Here is a 20,457-nt window from a genome sequence, read left to right on the forward strand (position 1 = left end):
ATACATATTACAATGAGATATTTCAGGAGTAATCGTAAATAAAAGTTCCGTTTAGAGCCTTAAACTTGTACGGAATGTTATAGCCGCTAACATTCGTTAGTGCCAATTTTAACTACTTTATGCTCTGCGATCCTCTTACTTACCCCCACCATGCACTTCTCACGGTGCCATCCAACAAATGAGCATCATAGAGTGTCCAATTTTTTTTGTGTCATGCCCCGTATGGACCAACGGCCCTATTCGAAGAATGATTAAGACACGTTTAAGATCTTTTAAAGATCGATAACTAAACGTCATGTCAAAAGTGACGTTTATTTCGATTCCGCTTTGATCCCAATAAGATATTTCTAACGTCAAAGTGACATTGATTGCCCGAATCGAGCTGCTTTTGTCAATTATACGACATATAAAAGATATCTAAATGAGAACTTATCTAAACTAGAACTTATCGTTATCGTAACTCAATCTTCGAATCGGTAAAGTACATATAAAGTTTATCAAATATACGATAGTCAATAATTTTATTGTTTAATACGTTAAATGTGTTGTTTTTGCCTCTACGGCTGGATGACGATTGAAAGTCAAAAAAGTAAGTCGGGTGATTGTTTCGGCTTATACCTTAATCTCTATAACAATATTACACGTGGTTAATACGTAAACCTCAAACTTTAAACTTTACTATATATGGTTCGAACTCATAATAGCTATTCCGGAGAAAAGATTTTAGGTTGTGAAAAACGGCCGCTCAGTTAGGTAGCTTCCTAGCTGCTATATAAAATTTGAACCATTAAAATAAGGCAGTAAAGTCCGACTGTCCTTCCGAACCGAACTGCATACAAGAAATAATGGTTTTATTTAACAAGTTAGGTTCTAAGTTCGACAACTCACCTTAGTTTAACTCTACTATAAACTGAAGCACAACGGAGCCGAGACGTGTATATAACATTAAATAAATATTTTAAAATTCATGAGTAAGTATATTTAAAAATATCTAAGCTATAAAACTTAAAACCGAAAGTAATTAATCTATAAATAAGTAGAACTATTATATCATAAAATAAATACATCAGTTTAGCTTAAGTTTAGATTTGTATCATTCAAAGATTTTGCATACCTACATATCGTTTATGATATGTATGTCTCCTAAAATATGCAGAAACTCGTTGAACTTTCATGAGGGACAACCCTAACATATGAGATACGAGCAAATCTATCAGTCTGACATATTAACGTTGGTTTTATATACTACTATATACCGCTACTACGTCGCAAAATAAATGAAATTACATCAAATCTAAACATTAGGTTTGGGAGTATGAATTAATGAATTTCATCATCTAGCTAGACGCCGTACTGCTTAGTTTTGCAATAAAAATATGAATATAATGAATACATAAGCATGGATAAAGGTGCATGTCACCCTGCAGACTAGACAACATAAAATTAAATTTGTGTAATAACTAACCACTGGTTACTTATTATGCCGTACAAGCTAAGTTTGCATGAGGCATTTATCTACAACCAAAGTAAGTACTTACTAGCTTATTTAACAACGTTAAGAAAAAAATAAGGGCGTGCTAAAAAGATGACACAGTTAAATAAAATCCTCCTCCATCAGTAGACAAAAATATAAATAATGTGTATTTCTTTCTGATTACAGAATCCCGAACAGTTATTGCAAGAAAAACATTCCAAGAAAAAACTGGTGCTGATCAATTTACGGTCGATCAAAAAACAACGACCAGCAAAGCATTATATCAGTCTACAGAAGAATCCAATATTTTACGACTCGAAAACGTACAAGACGTCGAAACCAAAACTACCACGGTTCCCTGGCGCACCAAAAAAGTGATTGAAGAATTGAAAAAAGAAGAAACTTTGGAAACCGTAAATTGGCGTAAACCAAAGCCGCAAGTACAGGAACAACCAACTTCTATGCAGCAGGTGACCTTTACCGAAGACGCAAATATATTGACTGTTGATAACACAGAACTTATTGACAAAACGAAGGTTACCGAAACAAAGCACTGGAGAAAACCTAGACATCAGGACATACAGCAAATCGAAAGCTTAACGACATCTGAAGATAGTAATATACTAGCAATTGACAAAACAATGGTCACAAGCGAAACCGTAAAACAGGAACAACTTAAGACAAAACATTGGCGTCGTCCAAGATCCGAACCCAAAGAAGATGCAAGTGTACCAGAAGCAGAACCACAAGAACCAACCAGGCGACAGTCAGCTTACCAAGAGCAAAAACCTGAAACTGTACCGTGGACTCAAGAAAGCATCAAATTACGTAAAACTAAAGTAGATAAGAAAGAAATAGAAAAAGAAAAAATAGAAGACGTCACATTAAAACAAGTTCGAAAAACGGCTACACAGGATACTATCGACAAAACAGACATCGAAGATTCTAAATCGGAAGTTATCGAGCAACTTGGAACTAAACAATGGAGAAAATCTCGAACACAGGAAGTACCTAAGCATGTTGAGAATTATACTTCATCTGAGGATGCCAACATACTAGTTATTGATAAAACAATTGAAACCGCCGAAAGCGTAAAACAGGATTCACTCGAGACAAAACAATGGCGCAGGCCTCGTTCTGAACCTAAACAACAGGCAGATGTACCTGAAGAACAAACACAAGAATCAATAAGACAAAGATCATCAGCATTCCACGATCAAAAGCCAGAGGCTGTGCCGTGGACGCAAGAAAGCATAAAATTGCGCCCAACTCAAGTTGAAAAGAGAGAAATAGCAAAAGAAAAGTTTGAAGATGTAACATTAAAACAAGTGAAAAAACCTTCGGTGGCAACCTTGCTCGAGCAAGATGAGAAAAATACTGTTGATAGATTAATCACCGAAGACACAGAAATTCTGCGTGTTGATAAATCAGAAGTCATTCAACATGAGGATATTGAGCATCGCACAAAGGAAGTAATTAAGCATGTCGAAAATATTACATCGACTGAGGATACGAACATACTTGCAATCGACAAAAAAGTTGATATATCTGAAGATATAAAGTTTGAACCACTGGAAACTAAACATTGGCGTAGACAACGATCTGAACCTAAACAGGACGTAGATGTACAGGAAGCACAACCACGAGGGCCAACAAGGCGGAGATCATCTGCTTTCCACGAGCAAAAGCAAGAAACAGTACCCTGGACTCAAGAAAGCATAAAATTACGCCCAACAAAAGTAGAAAAGAAAGAAATTACTAAAGACAAAATAGAGGAGATTACACTAAAACAAAGAAAGATGTCCGTGGAGACACTTGTAATAGAAGAGTCCTTAACACGCGAGGAAGACACTGTTATATTAGAAATTCCGGCGGACAAAATAACAAAAGATGATGTTCCACTTAAACCAATTACAAGACAAAAAGTAAAACAAGAAAAACCTACTGAAGAAGATCAACCCAAAGAGGTTTCATGGCGCGGTAAAAGACGACCAAAAGAAGAACAGCCATCTGAAGAAGTGGTGCTTAAACCAATATCTAAACAGAAGCCTGTAGAAGAAGAGAAAAAACCGGATGCTGTGCAATTTAAGCCAATCAAAAAAGAAAAACCTGTTGAAGAGGCACAGCTAGAGGAAATATCATGGCGAGGCAAACGAAAGCCAAAAGAGGAACAGCCGGCTGAAGAAGTTGTACTCAAACCGGTACCTAAACAGAAACCTGTAGAGGAAGAGAAGAAACCGGAAGAAGTGCAACTTAAGCCAATCAAAAAAGAAAAACCACTTGAGGAGACACAACCAGAGGAGGCATCTTGGCGAGGAAAACAAAAGCCAAAAGAAGAACAGCCGGCTGAAGAAGTTGTACTCAAACCGGTACCTAAACAGAAGCCTGTAGAGGAAGAGAAGAAACCGGATGAAGTACAACTTAAGCCAATCAAAAAAGAAAAACCTGTTGAAGAGGCACAGCCAGAGGAAATATCATGGCGAGGCAAACGAAAGCCGAAAGAGGAACAGCCGGCTGAAGAAGTTGTACTCAAATCGGTACCTAAACAGAAGCCTGTAGAGGAAGAGAAGAAACCGGAAGAAGTGCAACTTAAGCCAATCAAAAAAGAAAAACCAATCGAAGAGACACAACCAGAGGAGGTGTCTTGGCGAGGCAAACGAAAGCCGAAAGAGGAACAACCAGCTGAAGAAGTTGTACTCAAACCGGTACCTAAACAGAAGCCTGTAGAGGAAGAGAAGAAACCGGAAGAAGTGCAACTTAAACCAATCAAAAAAGAAAAACCAATTGAAGAGACACAACCAGAGGAGATATCATGGCGAGGCAAACGAAAGCCGAAAGACGAACAGCCGGCTGAAGAAGTCGTACTTAAACCGGTACCTAAACAGAAGCCTGTAGAGGAAGAGAAGATACCAGAAGAAGTGCAACTTAAACCAATCAAAAAAGAGAAACCAATTGAAGAGACACAACCAGAAGAGGTATCATGGCGAGGCAAACGAAAGCCGAAAGAAGAACAGCCGGCTGAAGAAGTTGTACTAAAACCGGTACCTAAACAGAAGCCTGTAGAGGAAGAGAAAAAACCGGATGAAGTGCAACTTAAGCCAATCAAAAAAGAAAAACCAATTGAAGAGACACAACCTGAGGAGGTATCATGGCGAGGCAAACGAAAGCCGAAAGAAGAACAGCCGGTTGACGAAGTTGTACTCAAACCGGTACCTAAACAGAAGCCTGTAGAGGAAGAGAAAAAACCGGATGAAGTGCAACTTAAGCCAATCAAAAAAGAAAAACCAATTGAAGAGACACAACCTGAGGAGGTATCATGGCGAGGCAAACGAAAGCCGAAAGAAGAACAGCCGGTTGACGAAGTTGTACTCAAACCGGTACCTAAACAGAAGCCTGTAGAGGAAGAGAAGAAACCGGAAGAAGTGCAACTTAAACCAATCAAAAAAGAAAAACCTGTAGAAGAGGTACAGCCAGAGGAAATATCATGGCGAGGCAAACGAAAGCCGAAAGAGGAACAGCCGGCTGACGAAGTAGTACTCAAACCGGTACCTAAACAGAAGCCTGTAGAGGAAGAGAAGAAACCAGAAGAAGTACAACTTAAGCCAATCGAAAAAGAAAAACCAATGGAAGAGACACAACCAGAGGAGGTATCTTGGCGAGGCAAACGAAAGCCAAAAGAGGAACAGCCGGCTGAAGAAGTTGTACTCAAACCGGTACCTAAACAGAAGCCTGTAGAGGAAGAGAAGAAACCGGAAGAAGTGCAACTTAAACCAATCAAAAAAGAAAAACCTGTCGAAGAGGTACAGCCAGAGGAAATATCATGGCGAGGCAAACGAAAGCCGAAAGAAGAACAGCCGGCTGAAGAAGTTGTACTCAAACCGGTACCTAAACAGAAGCCTGTAGAGGAAGAGAAAAAACCGGATGAAGTGCAACTTAAGCCAATCAAAAAAGAAAAACCAATTGAAGAGACACAACCTGAGGAGGTATCATGGCGAGGCAAACGAAAGCCGAAAGAAGAACAGCCGGTTGACGAAGTTGTACTCAAACCGGTACCTAAACAGAAGCCTGTAGAGGAAGAGAAGAAACCGGAAGAAGTGCAACTTAAACCAATCAAAAAAGAAAAACCTGTAGAAGAGGTACAGCCAGAGGAAATATCATGGCGAGGCAAACGAAAGCCGAAAGAGGAACAGCCGGCTGACGAAGTAGTACTCAAACCGGTACCTAAACAGAAGCCTGTAGAGGAAGAGAAGAAACCAGAAGAAGTACAACTTAAGCCAATCGAAAAAGAAAAACCAATGGAAGAGACACAACCAGAGGAGGTATCTTGGCGAGGCAAACGAAAGCCAAAAGAGGAACAGCCGGCTGAAGAAGTTGTACTCAAACCGGTACCTAAACAGAAGCCTGTAGAGGAAGAGAAGAAACCGGAAGAAGTGCAACTTAAACCAATCAAAAAAGAAAAACCTGTCGAAGAGGTACAGCCAGAGGAAATATCATGGCGAGGCAAACGAAAGCCGAAAGAAGAACAGCCGGCTGAAGAAGTTGTACTCAAACCGGTACCTAAACAGAAGCCTGTAGAGGAAGAGAAGAAACCGGATGAAGTGCAACTTAAACCAATCAAAAAAGAAAAACCTGTCGAAGAGGTACAGCCAGAGGAAATATCATGGCGAGGCAAACGAAAGCCGAAAGAGGAACAGCCGGCTGAAGAAGTTGTACTCAAACCGGTACCTAAACAGAAGCCTGTAGAGGAAGAGCAGAAACCGGAAGAAGTGCAACTTAAGCCAATCAAAAAAGAAAAACCAATTGAAGAGACACAACCAGAGGAGGTATCTTGGCGAGGCAAACGTAAGCCAAAAGAGGAACAGCCGGCTGAAGAAGTTGTACTAAAACCGGTACCTAAACAGAAGCCTGTAGAGGAAGAGAAGAAACCGGAAGAAGTGCAACTTAAGCCAATCAAAAAAGAAAAATCAATTGAAGAGACACAACCAGAGGAGGTATCTTGGCGAGGCAAACGTAAGCCAAAAGAAGAACAGCCGGCAGAAGAAGTTGTACTCAAACCGGTACCTAAACAGAAGCCCGTAGAGGAAGAGAAGAAACCGGAAGAAGTGCAACTTAAGCCAATCAAAAAAGAAAAACCTGTTGAAGAGGCACAGCCAGAGGAAATATCATGGCGAGGCAAACGAAAGCCGAAAGAGGAACAGCCGGCTGAAGAAGTTGTACTCAAACCGGTACCTAAACAGAAGCCTGTAGAGGAAGAGCAGAAACCGGAAGAAGTACAACTTAAGCCAATCAAAAAAGAAAAACCTGTCGAAGAGGTACAGCCAGAGGAAATATCATGGCGAGGCAAACGAAAGCCGAAAGAGGAACAGCCGGCTGAAGAACTTGTACTCAAACCGGTACCTAAACAGAAGCCTGTAGAGGAAGAGCAGAAACCGGAAGAAGTGCAACTTAAGCCAATCAAAAAAGAAAAACCAATTGAAGAGACACAACCAGAGGAGGTATCTTGGCGAGGCAAACGTAAGCCAAAAGAGGAACAGCCGGCTGAAGAAGTTGTACTAAAACCGGTACCTAAACAGAAGCCTGTAGAGGAAGAGAAGAAACCGGAAGAAGTGCAACTTAAGCCAATCAAAAAAGAAAAATCAATTGAAGAGACACAACCAGAGGAGGTATCTTGGCGAGGCAAACGTAAGCCAAAAGAAGAACAGCCGGCAGAAGAAGTTGTACTCAAACCGGTACCTAAACAAAAGCCCGTAGAGGAAGAGAAGAAACCGGAAGAAGTGCAACTTAAGCCAATCGAAAAAGAAAAACCAATAGAAGAGACACAACCAGAGGAGGTATCTTGGCGAGGCAAACGGAAGCCAAAAGAGGAACAGCCGGCTGAAGAAGTTGTACTCAAACCGGTACCTAAACAGAAGCCTGTAGAGGAAGAGAAGAAACCAGAAGAAGTGCAACTTAAACCAATCAAAAAAGAAAAACCTGTAGAAGAGGTACAGCCAGAGGAAATATCATGGCGAGGCAAACGAAAGCCGAAAGAGGAACAGCCGGCTGAAGAAGTTGTACTCAAACCGGTACCTAAACAGAAGCCTGTAGAGGAAGAGAAGAAACCGGAAGAAGTGCAACTTAAGCCAATCAAAAAAGAAAAACCAATCGAAGAGACACAACCAGAGGAGGTGTCTTGGCGAGGCAAACGGAAGCCAAAAGAAGAACAGCCGGCTGAAGAAGTCGTACTTAAACCGGTACCTAAACAGAAGCCTATAGAGGAAGAGAAGAAACCGGAAGAAGTGCAACTTAAACCAGTGCCTAAACAGAAACCAGTTGACGATGAAAATCTGAATGAAACACATCTTAAACCTGTTATAAAGGAGAAATCACTAGAAGAAACTAAAGTAGAAGAAGTTCGTGTCACATCTACCAAGAAAGAGACAAAGATAGCCAAAAAACAGCATATGGTTCAAAAAATTGAAGAAGAAATTTTAGGACAAGAAAATCGTCACCCAGAATTTTTAGAGAAGACAGAAGAAGAAGAGAAACCGGAGGAGTTGCAGCACAAAGTTATCAAAAAGGAAAAAAAAATTGCTCAGAAGGAAATAAAGGAAATAATCGTACTAGAAACACAAGAACTTACTCAGCCTCAGGTCAAAGAAGAAAAATCCACGACAATTGTAACCACTAGAGAAGAAGTAGACGAAGTTCAACAAGAAGAAAAACCTGTAGAGACAGTACAAAAACGTATTAAAAAGGAGAAAAAGGTAGCTAAACAAGGAGTCAAAGTAGACGAAATCATCACCAAGGAACAAAAACAACCAGAAACAGAGATTGAGGAAGATAAAGAGGTGACTGCACCAGTGAAACCAGTCGAAAAATCGCAAGCGGAAAAGCCCGAAGAAGTTAAAACTAAGAAAAAAGTTCACAAAAAAGAAAAGGTTGTAGATAACGTTGAAGTTGAAACAATTATGTTAGAAAAACAAGAACAACCTGTACCCGAGGCTCTAGAAGAAAAGATTACAGTCGTAACAACAGAAAGGAAACAAACTAAGATCAAGACTAAGAAGCCGGACAAAAAAAGTGAGTATTAACTATAATCCATTCTCATAAGCCTGACGCGGTCCATTAAAAAATAACATGTCTCGAATATATTTTTCTCCACTTCTGTACAATACTGTATGGAAGAGGAAGTATGAAAGTTTTTCTTAAAAATTTATAGACGTAAATTATAGTTTGGCAATAGTCTCCTGTCAGTGGAACACAGGCAGAAAGAATCATTCTGTTTTATTCTTCCTAGGGTAGTATTATAACCCCAAAAACTGAATGAGTATAGTTTTTTTATTCTACAATTTGCTGACAAAACTTGTTTGTCAGACTATATGTACGAGTTAATATAGTTATTTTGTAAACTATAAATCAATTAAATTACGGCATTGGATAGTCCACACCCTCAGACCTCAGTTTACTAAAGTTGATTAAACAAAATGTGAAATGAGAGTCAAGTTCAATATTAAGAATATTTGTCGTTGTTGACTCGCCAACAAAAGAATTGAGATCTATAATATATGGGTCTCAAGTTGTGTCCTTTTTATTTGACTTGGCTAGTTTTACCAAAAAAACAAAGTTTAGATCAGTAACATAGACAAATACAATAATAATAGCCTATACGTAAAAACTAGCCAAGCCTAATCCAAAACCAAGGGGTCAAAAGTAGCTAAAATGGTTCGTGTAATTATTACACACGGTTGCTGCGTCGCCAGTTCCTTTTTCTTTAACCCTTAAGTATTAGTAAGGGAAGGTATCGTTTATTTTTAAAACAGATGCATGGCTAACAATTAATTACGACACATTCGAGGAAGGTGTTGTATACCCTAAAAATATATTGTCAATACACTACTAAACACGCATTTATCTAAAGGGTGATGTGTTTACCAGAAATCTCTATTACATAAAAATTAATAGACACCTATTTTACAGAAGTTGGACCGATAATTATAGAACCCATTAAAGCAATGAATATTCCAGAAAATAGCAATGTTGAACTATATGTATCTTATGAAGCAGATGAAGACAAAAAAGTGTTATGGTATTGCAACAACAAACTCCTTGAACCAAGCGACGATTGCATCATTCATACTGAAGCTGATCATTCGACGATAGAAATAAAATCAGCAGATAAAAAGAAAGTAGGAAAATTTGAAGTAGTTATTGAGTCCAATAAAATGATTACAAAATCGGCAAGTACTGTCAAAATTCTAAAGCCGTCTGACGAAGCACTCATAAAACCACCAGTATTTATTCGACCCGTAAGTTCCAAACAAGTCACATTCGGTGCTATTGAGCTATTTGAAGCTGAAGTGAAATCTACTCCTAGTGCGTCGTTCCAATGGTTTATTGGTACCAAGGAGGTAACATCCTACGCAAAAGAAAATAAATTAAATAATATTTATATCACCACTAAAGATAACATATCATGTCTTTGTATTGAAAATATGACTCCAGATTTATTAGACGTTATCACCTGCCGAGCAGAAAATTTTGCTGGTTCCGTATCTTGTTCCGCTTCACTAGTGCCAAAAGATAATGAAACAGAAATTAAAGGTGAGAAACCAGAATTTATACAGCCTTTGAAATCAGCTTCCATAATGGACGGAGAGCCTATAGTATTGTCATGCGAAGTAAAGGGAATTCCTTGGCCTAAAATAGAATGGTACCACGATAAAAGGATTATAGAAAAAGCTAGAGACGTAGCAGTGGCAAGACAGGAATCCGGTTTATGTGAACTTCACATTAAAGAAGCATTCCCAGAAATGTCGGGCACATATACATGTATAGCAACTAATCCTTTCGGGAGTTGCTCCAGCGAATGTATTTTAACCGTAGAAGGTAGAAAAGTGGTTCCAGCTTATGACTGCATGCTATGTTTTAGTCAAAAATGCATGTACGAAACAAGTAGAATGCAAATTATTTTAGCAATAATTGCACCTGTTTTGTTTTCATACACCAACATATCACAAACATTACACATGCCATGCATCTGTGTAAAACGTTTTTGAGGAATTTGAACTTAATTAGAATATGATATCGTGGTAAATATGACACCAACTGTGTAAAGCTTTATTATTTATAATATATAATGTTAAGTTTCAATCAATTTAGCCTACACCGCGTAGACTACACCGGTAGAATTGAGTTTAAGCGCTTCCTAATTAATACCATATCACAATTTGTTTTTGTTTATGAGCACCGATGACTGAATGTTAATTCATTTTGCGAACAAAAATTAGTGGTATTTTTTATACATGACCCAGTCATCTTAACCCCAAAAAGGGTATCAACCTCGGAATGAGAGATTTAAGCGGGAAACTCGTATACCTTTATCGTGGTGTTCTTAAGGTTCTCTTAAAATCGGCACATATGTCGTGTGTGCGTCGAAAGTTATCACGGGTCAAATGTCATCTCAAAGTTTATAGCTCTAATGTTGTTTTCCTCACCTAGAGAAAATATTTTGCTACAAATTATGTCTTAAATATTTTTCTGGGCCCTAAAGCTCGAAAATTTCGTTCTGTGCGCTATCTTGAAAATGTTTATAACAATACTTGTAGCAAATTTTATGTTCTTCATTTCTTACCTAGATGAAAACAACATTCTATTTTTATGGCATTTGACCTTGAATAACTTTCGACACACACATGCATAGCATCGATTTTTTAAGAGAACCTTAAGAACACAATGATGAAGCTGTATAAGAGTTTCCAGCTTATTATCTCTCATTCCGAGGTGAAAACCTTATTTTTTCTAGATCAAAAATACAGTTTATTCACTAAGATGATCGAATATTTTAATTCACAGCGCGCAGACCTGCATTGGGTTAAAAATCGTCGTTAACGACGGTTAAAAGTCCGATCAAAATACATTTGCATGGCATTTTTAATGTCTGACGAAGTTTGGCAATGTCATCATTAATGTCAAATGTCTAAAATGATGTTTATAATGACACGACCTCACTTTTCAAGTCGATGCAAAGCTAGCGTAGATGGACTGTAATCAAATATTCGATCGTCTTAAATCATCGCATTTAATATAAAACCTATCTAACTAGGTTAATGAATGATGCTGGCTTATGAATATCTAACTGCAAAAACAGTTACATTAAAATACTCATTTCATTCCTTATTTAGAACTTAGAATTTATTATAATAAAATTGTTTAATAATGATATATACATATATTAAACTCAGATGTTCTGTAGCAAAAAAAAAATTATTGTGTATAAAATCTAGCACTCTTATATTTAATTAAGGAAACCGTAGGTCTAAATTTAAAATGTAATATTTAACAATGCCGCATATTGTAAATGACCGTTGGTTTCTTAATAAAAGAAAAAAAATTGTGCGCGGAAGAAGTGAAACTTCGTAATGTGGAGAAGAAAATAATGCTCTAAAATACATATGGTTTATATTAAGAGGTATGGTTTTCATTCACTTCAAAAAATATTTTAAATTAAGATTTATAAAATAGATTTAATAATACATATATTTTAAAATTCCTAAATAATAGAAAATATAAAAAGAACAAATACAATTTACTCATCACAAACTACTCGTACTTTATGTTACCGATTATAGCGTTAAACGTTTAACGCAACCTTGTTGGGAGTCGCATAAGAAGTTTCATTTAAAAAAAAAATTAAAAGTAGGTAACGGAAGCCGGTGTTGCTCGAAATATGTAACAATTGACAAATGGGCATCGTTTTCATGAAAAAAGATTGTTCTAATTAGCAAGAAAATCAGTACGTACACTTAAAGGAGGCATTTGAATGCCAACAGTACGGCTACCACTAGTTTGCATTTGTATCGCTAGTGTGCATCTCGCTCGTACTTGCATATTAGTGCGAGCGAGATGTATACAAAGTAAGTTAAGCAGACGTTAGCGAATATGTCAGTGTGACGCTGCTAACACGTTCGTAGTAAGGCTACTGCAGCTGCATTACTCGTATTTGTGTGAGATTGACGTTCAGATACTGCAACTACATTTCTGTTAGGATTACTGCTGCGGCCTTGACGCGGTCACTGTCAATTTCCGTGACGAAATTTCAGTATGAGTAGCAGAGAAAGCGCTATTATTGTTTGTCCTTGTTATAGTCTCAACTTTCGTTTTTGCCTACTTGTAAAAAATCCTAAATGCCACGCCCACGTCAAAACGGTGGTAGAGGTATTGTTGTTGTCCACTGGTTTCTCGTGGGTAACAATGAACCCCCTTTTTTTCGTCGTATTGCTTATGTTCTGTCCTCATGGGCGCACTTATATGGCTCATCTGCCGAAACTCCTATATCTATGGAATGGATTGAACGTTCTAATGGCGACAATAATGCGGTTCTAGAACGTCACTGATTTTATCAAGGAAATTGACAGTGACAGCGCACGCGTCAATGCCGCAGCAGTATTGTCTCACCTGCTGACATCCGAATGAGACCTTCGATTCCGCTGCCATTTATGGCTTGGGCCACAGAGTCGTATCTCTTTATAAGGGGTCATCCATTAATTACGTCCCACAAAATTTCGAGATTTTGACACCTCCCCCCCTCTTCCTGTTGCTGTGACGTAATATGTGGATGACCCCAATGGTAATATCAAAATTGTTGCCTGGACATAAATTACTACAATATGGAATAACAGAGTATTTGTGCGATAATTTTGTTTCTAAGTAGGTATATGAAAAAATAGCTTGTGACGCGATTCGCTCCCTATTAAACCCTAAAATCTTTGTTGAATCAAACAAGCTGATAAGAAAGGATATAAGTATTAGATTAATTAGATGATCAATGAACCACTTCTAGGCACCCTCGTCGAATTCTGATTTTGCTAGACCAGGGTTCAAATTGTACATACGAATATTACAGATGTGTCTGGCAGGCTAATCTATCAATACATACCCGTAGCAAGAATTAGGCAAATACTACGGACAGATCTCCAGCAGACACATATGACGGACACATTTGTACAGTCAGCGTCAAATACTTCGTAGCAGTCAAAGTGGCCAAATAGTTCGGTACACCATATTAAATATATGGTGTACCGAACTATTTGGCTACTTTGACTGCTACGAAGTATTTGACGCTGACTGTACATATGACCCTAGCTACTATGACCATAATGTCAATAGTCAAGTCTTATTTAACAATTGTTTTTATTTATGTATTTCAGCTTATGAATATGCATCTGAAGAGGATATATTGAGTGACGAGGTGAGACAAAATAATTTTATCTTTTTTTTACACTACATTACTGACTCTGTTAACTAACAAACAAAAACATGATTACAACGGGATTAATAAAGATCAGTTAAGCATTTTATGTAAGTAAGAGTACATATTATAACAAGGAATAAATATTTTCCTGTAAAAGTTGTTTACATTTCCTTATACTACGAGGTATAATGGTATGTACACTTTTCTAAGTATGCATACCTTCTGGCAAACTATGACTAATGTTTTGCACTATATTGTAATGATAATAAAAACATTACTTGAAAAATACTGCCCTGATATTTTATATTGGCAAGTATTACAGAAAATGCTATAATGCATCGTAAAAGAGGACTAATGTAAATTAAATGTATTTTCAGAAAACAAGTGACATCGAAGAATTTGCACCAAGGATTATTAAAGCCTTACCTACGGTTGTGTCTACGACAGAGGGCACGCTTACGAGGTAAGTGTCGTTAAACAAGATAGATGAATTAGGTGTATTCCCATCTGTGCCGGTCCCGCCTGACCACGCACCGCCATACAAGAGGCGGGCACAGATGGGAATGATTTGTATATAGTGCATATTCCCAACTGTGCCCGGCGGGGACAGATGGGAATACACCGTTAGATACATACAAGTTACAATAGCTATTTGTTAAGCAGTCTTTTAACTTGGTATGACATGTTGACTCGAATCTAGCATACTATGCGGACGCAGTGGAACCTATAAGGAGAGGCTTATATGTCCACGCGTTAGAAAAGCTAGTTGTCATAACATCTGAACTTGTTGACGAATGACCCTATATTACATCTGGACTTTTCGACATCAGGGCATTATAACATTCATATTTCTTGTCAATATAGTGATACTAGACCCTTCTGGCAGTGAAGCATTATATCAGTTTGACTTAAAGGCAAATGAACAGTATAATAATAACAGCTAGACATTCTGGTATTAGGACAATTATAAGTATATTTGAATGTATAAAACGCCTAATTAGATATGTTAACTCAATTTCCCCAGTAGATGTCGCTTTTTATTTCTACAACTAGCGAACGTTTGTCTATCGTGAATTTCATAAGACTTTTTTTTTGTACAGAGATACGATTTGTGTTGAGTTTAAGTACAACCGAATTAAACATACTACTGTGTATAATTAAACGAGGTGTTTGATTTTAAGCTTTCCCCTTCGAGACCAGAGTCCAGATTATACATTGAACTTATTTGCAGTACGACATTGCGACTCTGGACGATCTGATACTTGGAAATATATGCCTCTAAAGGATTAAACATTTGTGACAGAAGGCTTACAATTGAAAGAAAGTGTGTGCTTTGGTTATGATTATTAGGCTATTATGAACATACATTACTTTTGCTGTCACAGGTTAGAGGCAAAAGCTATAGGTATGCCGAAGCCGCAGATAAGATGGTTGAAACACGGGATGGAAATCGTTAATTCCCAAGAATACCAGATTGAAGAAATGGAAGATGGCACATCCATTTTAATTATTCCAGAGGTTTACCAAGATGATACGGGTGAAATTAAATTTGAGGCACACAACCCCCTTGGAGTGACATCAACAATTGCCGCACTATCCGTCGAGAGTTAGTTAATTTTTATTTTAGAAAATAAAAGCCGCGCTGCTTATTTAATAATATATGCTATTTTTTTCAGTTTACAGGTTCAGACGAATTTGCCACAAGTTATCGCGAGCAAACAGTTCTAATCAAACCTTCATTATTATAACTTTCCTATCCTTTACTCCTTTTGTCATTCTAAATGTATAAGTTTGATATATCTTACATCCCATTCCAATTGAAATTATAATATTTTTTTAGACTTCTTGGCTTGTAACATTAATTCATCGTCAATTTCCTTCAACCTACAGACATAGATTCATAAACTCTACTTCGTGCACTTAATACACACTCATACCGTTTTTTTTATTAAAATTTGAGTCTGTGAAATCAAAAACCAGAAAGTAGTGATGCTGTGGAAGGTTACGGGAATCTATTTTACCTCAGTTCAGCAAACACTTAAATCTACTTAAATTTCATATTAGAGATAAAGTTATATTAAATTTTAGAGCTATTAATAATTAATGTCGGTTATAGGTATAATTGGAACAAAAGAGTATCGCAAACCAGAATGGGTGACACATATGGAAGAATTGCAAGCTGCACTGAAAGGTATTATTTCAGTCCTTGTATATATATTAAGTTAATATACATACAAGGAGAATATTAAACCAAGAACCGTAGTATTTGTTATCGATACTGGGACATGAAGTAAACAATGTTTTAAAAATTCCGTGTCGAACCTAAATTTCGCGTATAAGTAATTAATTTATGTGGATAATCGTAACTGTGGTCCAATAATATGTTAAATGTAATATACAACTCGATTTTATAAATTATGTAAATGCTCATAAAATATATTTTTTGCTATATATTTTTCAGCTACTCAATCTGTCCCGACTTTTGTAAAAGAAATATTAGGAGAACGTGTTCACGAAGAAGATACTGTAAAGTTTGAGGCAATTTATAGTGGAAACCCAGCCCCAGGTAAATAAAAGCCGTATAAATCCACAAAAAGTTTAGAAATTATCTTTACTTATCATTTTTGGTGCCTTCCTTCTATCCACTTGCATATGATATTCCTCAAACAATTTTGAACCTTTATAGAGTAACTAAAAGTTCCAAAGTCCAAACCAAAACAACTTTTTCTAGCTCTTAGTTAGCTAACTCTTTCACCTCGTGATCTCTTCAATTGAGAAGCATTTAAAATATGTAACAGATAAAACTATTTTGATTGTCTTTATATGATTATTATACTTTCGATTCACAAAACCACATATTTCAGAAATCCTATGGTACAAGGACGATAAAGTTATAAGAACCGACGAGCAATATACTGTTGACAATATGGATAATCATACATGGTGTATAATTAAGAAAGCTAACAAAACAAATGAGGGAACATATATGTGCAAAGCTGTCAGTGACATTGGAATGGCAATAACTAAAGCCAAACTGCAAGTATTCAAAGCAGGAGAAACTATTAAAAAAGCTAAAACGGTAAGAGAAAAAACAAAACTTGAAAAAACGGTTAAGCGAGAAAAAGAAGCGGTAGAAAAAGAACAAGCGAAAACAGTTTTAGTAGAAGCAACTCCCACCGTTACAGAGGAAGTACAAGAAATTGAAGAGCCAAAACCTATTAAAAAAGTCGCAAAAGAAAAGGTAACAGTTAAACTGAGCTCTGCGGAACACGTTGAAACCGTCGATGTGGCTTCCTTTAAAAAGGTTGACAAAAAAGAAGAAACTGCACCTAAACCTGAAACTGTAAAGCCAGATATAACACCACATGAGCATCTCATATCCTCGCAACAGCAGAAAGAAGAAACGGTCGAATCATTTGAGAAATCTCCTATTGAGAAACAAAAAGGAATTATAAAAACAGTTGAGTCTGACTCCAAAATGGTAGCAGAAATTAATGAGTTACTTGAAGTTATCAATGCCAGAGAGTTTGGGCCTGGCGAGTCACCGTTGAGAGAACTCGCTAAAATAGGCTATATGTTAAGAACTGGTGTCACAACTGAAGAGATAGAGAGTCTGTATGATTCCCAATATTTCCCAGCCCTGCGAGTACCGCAATCCCAATCTGCGTTAGTGCAGTTGGTTGAGCGTCAGGGCCATGGCGCACTCATTACAGAAGTTCTTACAGAAGAAACGACACAAGACGAAGACGTAATTGCCGCAAAGGTGGGCTTCCGCGCTTTCCTGAAGATGGTGGAAATGAAAGCCAGTTCCGTCGAAGAGGTCATTGCTCACTTTTATCCGGAAGACTTCAAACCACGGTCTTGGGAACAAAGAGAAGCACATGAGGTAAATAAAAAAGAATACGAGTACTTTTATCTCTAATATATTATTAATTTATGGGGGACATGTATGATGTGCTTGGATTTCGATAGAAAATTATCAAAGTTTCTGAAACAGCGCTTAGTTACTAAGTGCAGGCGACGGCCGCCTTAGAAGGCCAGTACCGAAAAATAACTGTAAATTTCTAACGGCTGTAAATTGGTCCTAAGCAAGATGACTACAACTTAATTAGTTTAATTGTTATATTTTATATTCCAATATAAATAATTTTGGTTTTATAGAAACGGCAAATAAAAGAGATCACTGAAAATTTGTATTTTCCAAATAGCAAGAAAATTTGCAACTTCCTATATGCTTGATTTTGAAACACTTAAAATTACCTCCAAGTTTCGAGCATTTCATAATAAAAACTAATTTAGTATGTTGTCTATTGAACAGAGGCATCGAAAAGGCAGACCTCTAGGAACAAGTGAACCTAGACCCTAGAGCCCATCAGAAATATTGCTAAGAGAATTGGCAAAAACGAAGCATGCCTGTCATATTTATCGAAAAAACTGGGATACATATGCGGCTAAAGTACAAAGATCTACGACGAAAGTTAATTTAGTTCTTCGTACGAAGGTTAGGATAGCTAAAATAACCGAAAATTTGTGTTATTTAATTCTAGGCCAAGTCGACAATCATACAATTTCCTTCGCATTTGGTAATTAACGAAGAGCAGAGTAAGAGCACCAAACGTCCTGCAGTGCCGTTTTCTTAACTATTATTGGGCTTAAATTAAAAGTGTATAGTAGGTGATGGGCTGCTGCAGTCAACTAAGAAAAACGGGTCTAAACTTTAAAAGCTGCCACTGAATGAATGCACTAGGAAGAAGCTGCCTATCACTCATGCATATTGTAGTTATTCCAAAAACCTTAGTTTGTACTCATTCGCAAAAGTTTTTTTATTTGAATTTTACAGTTATTTTTCGGTACACCCCTTAAATTGCGATGCATAAGCGTAAATTAGTGCTAAACGCTTGTGATCTTTCAGGCTTAGACCTAGCCTCCGGGGTAATAACCGGACTTGTTAAACAAAGCCACTGTACCTTTTGTGTAAGCAGTACGCTTGGCTGCCGAAAGTATGCCTCTTGAGTGAGAAGAAATAAGCCTTATTAAAAAATCACATCTTCCGTTTATCCATACGGTTATAATTCATATTACAGTTCAACATGCAGAGATAACATCATGTATATATATATGTGTGTGTGTATGTGTATTTATAAGCATGTATTAATATTTTTATGGATATGTAGTTATTGTGTAAATCTATATGATGATGATGCACCTAATGCATCGTATAGTATTTAGTAATGTTTCTAGGGTTAGCTACTTCTTTAAAGTCTTGCCGTCATGTACATATTATCTTGGTTTGAATACCATTTCGTATGTATCTCTCTCAGTTGCTTAAAGGCTAGCTGGAAGAGATCCCTGAAGGGGATGAGTTCGCCTATGTATACATTTACTGTATTCTCTCTGTGTTATGTACTTGTTTGTGCAATAAAGCGTTTACTACTATTACTACAATTAGGTACCTATTACCTAATACTAATTCCAGCTCACGCTATAATATAAAGGTTATTATCATCAGTTATTGTAAAAAAATTGCACCTTGATCCTAAACAAAAACATTTCTTTGAATATAATATAGTCAAAATTGCAGGTCATCGTGGAGTCTTCAGCAGAACACGTCGCGGAAAGTCGTACAACGAAAGTAATTAAAGGTTAGGACTTATATCTTTAATAAATTAAGTAATTATTAAAAACACGTAGTACAATAAAAGTTAATTCCATAAAAAAAGTGATCACGTTTAAAACTATTTCGAATACGTTATTATAGCCTGTACCCCAAGTGTAAATTTATTCGATAGCTAAACGTGACGTACGCGTTTGCGTTAGGTGTCATTTTGTATGGGATTTTGAGTTTCGAAAACATCGCGCTTGGCGCGCTGTTTCTAAATCCCTTACAAAATGAGACTTCACGCAAACGCGTACGTCACATCACGCTATCGAATTAATTTACACTACGGGTTCTGGTCCCTGCAACTTCTTTTCCTGTTTATTACGGTTAACACGCATGTCCATTTCAAACGCGATTTGACGTGTCTTCTTCAGAATCTTCTTAAGCGGGTTTAACTATAGTAAGAATTACTTTAAATAATAATATAATACATTTGTTGGTTATTATAATTTATTACTTACAGACAGCATCAATAGTAGCGGATGAAGCAACGCACCAAAAGTATCTGACATCCGAGATAACTTTTCCAAATATAGATACATTTCTAAAATTCTTGTTCCAAAGTATACGTTTTACAGTCTTAGTTGTTCTATATTAAAGACATCAATTTTTGTTAAGCTGTTACAAAATGGTAGATACTTATGAAGCGTTATTTGATCCGCTTCTTTTGATGCTGACTGTACATAGACAACTTTGTTGTTTTTGTTTGTATCAATGTAAACAAGGGTAAGATCTTTAAAATACATAAGAATGTTAAGTAAAATAGTGAACATTTGGAAAATATGTAACCGCGATTTTTAAATTATACTCTAGAATCACACGAATTGTTCTTGTTGTTATTAGATACATCGGAGGTTGTCGAAGAAAAAGGTAAGCCCAAAAAAGCTACTCAATGTATGTACATTTTGAGAAAATAAACGTAATTTGCTTATATTTTGTGGTAATAACGACAAACACCACTTTTGCTTATAACTTCGGTTTTGGAATTTAACTTCAATGCGGCTGTTTAATTATGTTAACTTTACTTTTTGAAGTATTTTAGGTGTTTAAACATAATGCTTACCATTAGAGCGTAATAAAAGATAACTAATC

At 36.9% G+C, this 20,457-nt stretch overlaps 1 protein-coding gene and 1 long non-coding RNA gene across 2 annotated transcripts in view; one reads left to right on the forward strand and one right to left on the reverse strand.

The window, feature by feature from the left end:
- LOC133526944 (titin-like) overlaps positions 1 to 20,457 on the forward strand; it is a 137,202-nt gene that overhangs the window by 68,000 nt on the left and 48,745 nt on the right. Inside the window, 10 exon segments of the mRNA XM_061863842.1 lie at positions 1,661 to 8,536; positions 9,434 to 10,342; positions 13,663 to 13,703; positions 14,084 to 14,169; positions 15,092 to 15,312; positions 15,823 to 15,897; positions 16,168 to 16,272; positions 16,571 to 17,592; positions 19,288 to 19,348; positions 20,209 to 20,235. Of these exon segments, the coding sequence (XP_061719826.1) occupies positions 1,661 to 8,536; positions 9,434 to 10,342; positions 13,663 to 13,703; positions 14,084 to 14,169; positions 15,092 to 15,312; positions 15,823 to 15,897; positions 16,168 to 16,272; positions 16,571 to 17,592; positions 19,288 to 19,348; positions 20,209 to 20,235 (9,423 nt within the window).
- Positions 1 to 20,457, reverse strand: part of LOC133528175 (uncharacterized) — a 123,242-nt gene that overhangs the window by 55,150 nt on the left and 47,635 nt on the right. The gene's annotated exons all lie outside the window — the stretch shown is intronic.

This window comes from Cydia pomonella, chromosome 1 (genome assembly GCF_033807575.1).
Source record: "Cydia pomonella isolate Wapato2018A chromosome 1, ilCydPomo1, whole genome shotgun sequence".
Classification (NCBI taxonomy): Eukaryota; Metazoa; Arthropoda; class Insecta; order Lepidoptera; family Tortricidae; genus Cydia; species Cydia pomonella.